The 6000-nt window shown below is 38.9% G+C and overlaps 1 protein-coding gene across 3 annotated transcripts in view; it reads left to right on the top strand.

Moving 5' to 3' along the window:
- The window catches only part of ctnna2 (catenin (cadherin-associated protein), alpha 2), a gene marked incomplete at its 5' end in the record, with an annotated part of 495295 nt that overhangs the window by 25741 nt on the left and 463554 nt on the right, over positions 1-6000 (top strand). For all 3 annotated transcript variants that reach the window (XM_080759408.1, XM_080759409.1, XM_080759407.1), the window contains one exon: positions 3472-3667. In XM_080759408.1, coding sequence (XP_080615534.1) covers positions 3472-3667 — 196 coding nt within the window. The remainder of the gene's footprint in view (positions 1-3471; positions 3668-6000) is intronic.

Below are 6000 nucleotides of genomic sequence, written 5' to 3'. Positions count from 1 at the left end.
AGTTCAGGAGACTTCCAGGGAAAAAAGCAATTAAAAAAAGGAAAGGAGTGGCATTTGCATTTCGGTCTGGAGAGGGCAGTTGTTTTACAGACGGGTAAAAGGGCAGGGGCTGAAGCCCCCTTTGATGTCTATGTGTGTGTGATGCTCACTAAAGTGATTGTATTATTTGTAACCAGTGTCTTTCTTTTTAACTCAGTTTGTGTTTTCATGTCATTCTCCAACAAAACCATAGATAACCTGGTCAATAGGTGGCAGTGTAGGACCACAGGTAAAACATGTATTTCCAGAGTGTAGTGTCTTCAGCGCATGCGCCACCGTCTCCCCCCTAGGAGATGGTGCGCATGCAAACCCATGATGCAAAAGCTATGATTTTGCTGTCTCCATTCTTTAACATCCTTATCCTGTTTTACAGGTGGGTAATACTTCACAAACCACAGAAATGATTACCGTTTGTTTATGCACGTTTGGAGATGACTCTGGACATTGTTTGTCATTTAAGAGTAAAACGGGGACTTAGGAAGTTTCTCAGTGTTTGTAGTGTACTGTGGACCACACACTTGAGTCAAGATGGCTTGAAATTTTTATTACTTTTTTCGTTTAACGGATGTTTTCGTTTGCAGGAAGCAATTAAGATTGGCTTTTTTTAGGGACTGTTGCTATAAAAATACACACAAATTAATCTTTCTTTCTTTCTTTGTTCCATCTTGTGTACAGTACAGGTATAAAAGTAAAACTTATTTTTGTTTGGCTGATTTTTCAGACCACGGATATGCTCTAAAAGTTTTTATTATTATTTCAGCAGGTCGATAAAGGCCATTGAATTGAGGACTGGAAAGGCATCGCCGTGGGCTGTGGAAATGTATTAGTGATGCATAAGTGACAGATAAACAGAGATAAATGTCTGCAGCACACTAGACTACTAACAGTATAAACCCCTGAATACAGAGCAATTGTATAATCAATAGTAAGTAGGCTAGTGGCTACACTTTGAAACATCATTTGTTTTCCCCCATATTGATAAATAGGCAGCTTGTGGTCGTGCTAACTAACTTATAGCAAGGAAGGGGCCAAATGTCAGTGAGTGTGTGTTTGTGTGTGTGTAATTAAACGATGTCAAACTCGCCAACATTGCAGCTGTGCGGAAAGCTTGAATTATCCTCTATCTGCAAATGGGCTACTTCCTGTCAAGAAATTCAGTGTCAGAGATTGGAAGCGCTCGTTATCAATAAAGCAACCACCTGCTGCCTCTTGCATTATGTTAAAGCAACCTCCTGCTGCCTCCTGCACTATGTGCGAATTCAAAACGGGTGGTACGCATTCAACGAGACACTTACAAACTCCAACACTCCAAACACCTGTAAGGAATTTTCTTGACAGGAAGTAGCTCTTAACATATGCACAGTGTATTTTTTATGAAACAAACACCTTGCAGATAGTAAGACGATAATTCACTCTTTCCGCAACAGCTGCAACGTTGGTGAGTTTGATGTTGTTTAATACAATCAGATAGGACTTTTCTGTTTGGATGAATGGGCTGTCAATGGGAAATTGCACCTAGTTAGCACCTTGCTGGCAAGATGGTTTGGACCTACCTGCTTCAGTTTATGTAAGCTCATATTGCAGAATGTCCCATTTCACAAGTTCCCTGCATCTACATTCTACAAGCTCACAATGTGTCGCATCGCAACGCATTCTGAGCTTGTAGTTCGGCTATTTTCAAATGGCTGAAATGTATAGAGTTTTGATGTGGTTAATGTATATTTGCTAAATGAAACTGTAGTAAGGTTTCAAATAATTATATTGGAGTTAAAGTACAAATTTTGGCTCTGAGATGTAAAAGTATTGGAAATTGGAAATACTGTACAACAACCTCAAAATTGTACTTAAGTACAGTACTTAAGTAAATGTACTTACCGGTAGTTACTTTCACCAATGCATTTGGGTTCTACTTCGACACACCGCAACACCCAATTCTCTCTCTCTCTGTGTTTGTGTGCATTCAACTCAGTTGAGGCCGATTGTAAAATACTTTTTCGCGATTTAAAAAAAAGATTAAGATCTACAAGCTTGTAGTGCGGCATTCACCATGAGCTTGTAGATCTGCTATTTTTCAATAGTTAAGTATGACATAATGCTTAAAACACCAAAAGGGGTTCCCGTCATGAATGGTTTAATGATGAGTACTGTGGCATTAATTCTGCTGCTGCATTAATGCAACGTTGTCAGCCCAGCGGTAGAACTAGGCTTCTCAAAACAACAACAATTACACTGAACATGTAACTTGGCCCTTGTTCTCCACTCTAATTCCTTATTGGTACATTATGGCTACGGACACAGATCATTAAAGCCCTAATAGGCCTACTCAGTGTCAAAGCACTTATGTGATGCATTCTAGACGAGACACAACTTTACACTTGTAATGTAATTTGTGTTGTCCAACTTCATAAAACTGCAGTTGGCGCTGCTGTAGTTAACTCCAGAGTGGTGTAGACTAGTGTAGACTAGGAGAGTGGTGTCATTGAGGGGTCAGAAAACAGCGCTCGAGCGCTGTTCATGCAGCACTGTGACAAGCTGGAGTTTGAAATACATTGTTTTCAACGAGTGCGGCAAAATAATCTGCAATTTTAGGCGTGTGTGGCAACATGACAACCAAAATTGAATTATTGCAATGGGGAACCGGGTACCCATTACAATAATTCAATTTCGGTTCTCTATCGGTTCCCACACGCGGTCACATGCTATTTATTTATTTTATATACCCTTAAAATAGAAGCGCAGGGGACAGAGCTGATCTACAAGCTTACACCGCTTTGCATCAGCGATGCGTTGTGGGCTTGTGGCTTGCAGAGGCGGAGCTATTTCTCTGCATTCTTCGAGGAGTGTAGAGACAGAAACGCGCGGTGCAAAGAAGCATTGAAGTAACATCATTATTAAAGTTTCATAAACTAGCTTTACAAACAGTGGGATTAGCTCCACTCTTTAATGGAGGTCAATAAATCATTGACAGGCAGCAATCATTTATCACTGTGGCTCTTCAGAGTTGCATTCCATTCAGTGCTCGGGAATTTAAATCTATTGTGTGTCTCATATAGTCTCTGTTAATCACTTACTGAATCAGAATGGGATGGATACTTTATTTGTGCCAATTAAGCATCAGCATACAAACAACAACATACTATGGGCCTCATGGCTACAGAAACAGGAGATAGGCTCCTGGGCCTCATGGCTACAGAAACAGGAGACAGGCTCCTGCCCCTATGGGCCTCATGGCTACAGAAACAGGAGACAGGCTCCTGCCCCTATGGGCCTCATGGCTACAGAAACAGGAGAGAGGCTCCTGCCCCTATGGGCCTCATGGCTACAGAAACAGGAGATAGGCTCCTGCCCCTATATGGGCCTCATAGCTCGGCAAGGCTTACTTATATTTTTCGATTGGTTCAACGTCTCTCGCCTCCTTTGTGTCTCGTCCAGGTGACCACTCTGGTGAACACCAGCAACAAAGGGCCGTCCAGTAAGAAGAAGGGTCGCTCCAAGAAGGCCCACGTGCTGGCCGTGTCGGTGGAGCAGGCCACGCACAACTTCTTGGAGAAGGGCGAGCAGATCGCCAAAGACAGCCACGATCTCAAGGAGGAGCTCATCGCCGCCGTGGAGGATGTCCGCAAGCAAGGTAACCAGCGCATTCATTTTTACACTGTCAAGAGTTAAATTATTGTTAAACATCTGCATTACCTAATTTACAAGAAGTAATGTAATGTTTTCAGATACATATTTTAGCATGAGGATTACGTTTAAAATGAGTAATACACTGTCTGGATGTCATCTTGAATGACATTAAAAACGGAGTAGTTCTGTATAAAATGAAAACCAGCTGTCAACCAGGTGAATAAAATCAAGCTTCATTTGTATTCATCCAACACTCGACACGTCATCACGCAGCACGTTTTCGTTCAAAGGAAGTAATTAACCCTGTAACATCCGGATATATTTCTACTTGCAAAAAAGAGATTTCAACCTTACTACTACTTTTTACTACTAGAACTTATCAGAGGAAATGTTGTAAATACAATTAAAAACATAGTTTTTTGCAAATTGTATGCACATTTCTAACAATTATTAAAATAATAATACATTAATAATTTATATTTGAGGGATATCTTTCAAAATAATAAATAAAACATGTTCTAGACATTCTAATCACAAAAAACAAAGGTCATAGGTTAAAAAAATGTTCAAAATTGCAGAGATTTTTATTTGTTTGAATTTCAGCCTCTGTGGGGGGTATTTATATGCAAATATAAATGGCATTGCATTGCAATGAACATCAATGATGACATTTAGGTGAAAAAAGAAAAAAATAATGATAATGAATTCATTCATTAATAATTAAAATGTGTTGTATTAGATTTTGATGGACTTTAAAAAAATACACACCATTGTTTTAGCATAGAAGCATATATGCCCATTATGATGACCACGGAATATGCTCTAAAAGTGTGAAAAACATATTGTTCATTTCCCTGTGTCTTTAAACATCTACCGTATTTTATTTCCTTCGCTAAACCCCCAGGAATAATTTGACTAATTGGCTCAATGAATGCTCTTTTGGCCAATAAACAACCTCACAATCCCTTCGAGTCCCAATCAATTGTTTAGCACGACTGCACTTGAAATGAGCCATTATCTCCTGAATAGTAACAGCCTGAGTACCAGTTTAACACACATTCAGTCTGCATAAATTAGATGTAAGATGTGATGAAAGAGGCCAGAGGTGAGAACACAGCTGATGAGGATGATTAATTAGCTCTGACCATTCTGAACTCATGACCCAATAAATAATAAACCGTTCAGCCAAAAGCACTGACTGAAGTTGGAGTGAACATATCTCACTGGAGTCAACATATCTTCAGATGGAGTTCGGTGGCCGAATACTAAAGCAATAAGCCACAAGAGGAGGTTACCGTGGATTTTATAATGGGTGAGAGGCGTGGTGAGACGAGTGCTTTTATTGCTTTTCTAAAACGGTTACAAACATATACAGTAGCAATGAATATGTAACCCGGTTGGGTATTATATGTTTTGGTTTCATGCTTACTGTTTAAAAAAGAATGAACAAATAAATATACCAACCATGTATTTATCTGTAATATTTTATTTTTTACCTGTTATTGTAAAGGGTTTTATTTTTAAATTTTACTTATTTGAAGGAATTGTGTGAGTGTTTAGATTGGGCACAGGTGTGGGGCATTGAGTAATTAGGAGGAGAGGGAGAGCAGAGCAGCACAGAGGGGACAGAGTGAAGAGAGGAGAAATGTTTGTGAAGAGAAATTAATGTAAATTGACCAGATTAGTGAAAAAGTAATAGTTTGAGTTGCAAGTGTTGGACTGGTTGATGGACAGTGATTTCAACAAGGAGTTACAAGGACGTTTTCCAGCTTAACTGTGACTGCATGTGTATGCTGTTAGCATGCTAGTTGGCTAAGCTAGTTGGACAGTATCATGATAGTGGGAGGAGGTAGCCTGTTTTGCTAAAGCAGTCAACTCCTAAGCTACTAAACCTTCCTGAAGACGTCGCCTTAAGCAAGACATCCCAGATAGCAGGTTGAGCAACCAGGCAACACTCTAAAGGCTCATACATATATGGTATTATAATTGTGAATATACAAGTTATCTGAAATGGTATTGTAAAGTGCATTTGCTGAGTTAAACTGAGTATAATCTATTGTACCAGTGAGAATGTTTTCTGTTTTTATTTTAGGATCAATTTATTTTAATTCATATTTTTAAGTAAAATTATAAAAGACATTGGTTGTTTTTTCTATTTGCTCAGATAAGGATTTCATGATAAGGTGTGCATTTAAAAAGGTTAAAGACGAGTGATTTCATGGTAATTAGTTAATAAGGGAACTGAAGTTTATATAAGATTAAAACTACTTTTAAGTTAAAAGAACTGGGGTAAAAGGGGCTACAGATTTTAACCTAGACTATTAAAATCACAAAAGT

This window comes from Protomyctophum bolini, assembly GCF_963924005.1.
Source record: "Protomyctophum bolini genome assembly, chromosome: 3".
Lineage (NCBI taxonomy): Eukaryota > Metazoa > Chordata > Actinopteri > Myctophiformes > Myctophidae > Protomyctophum > Protomyctophum bolini.
The sequence above is the reverse complement of the archived record's forward strand: the minus strand, read 5'-3'. Positions and strand labels throughout refer to the sequence as shown.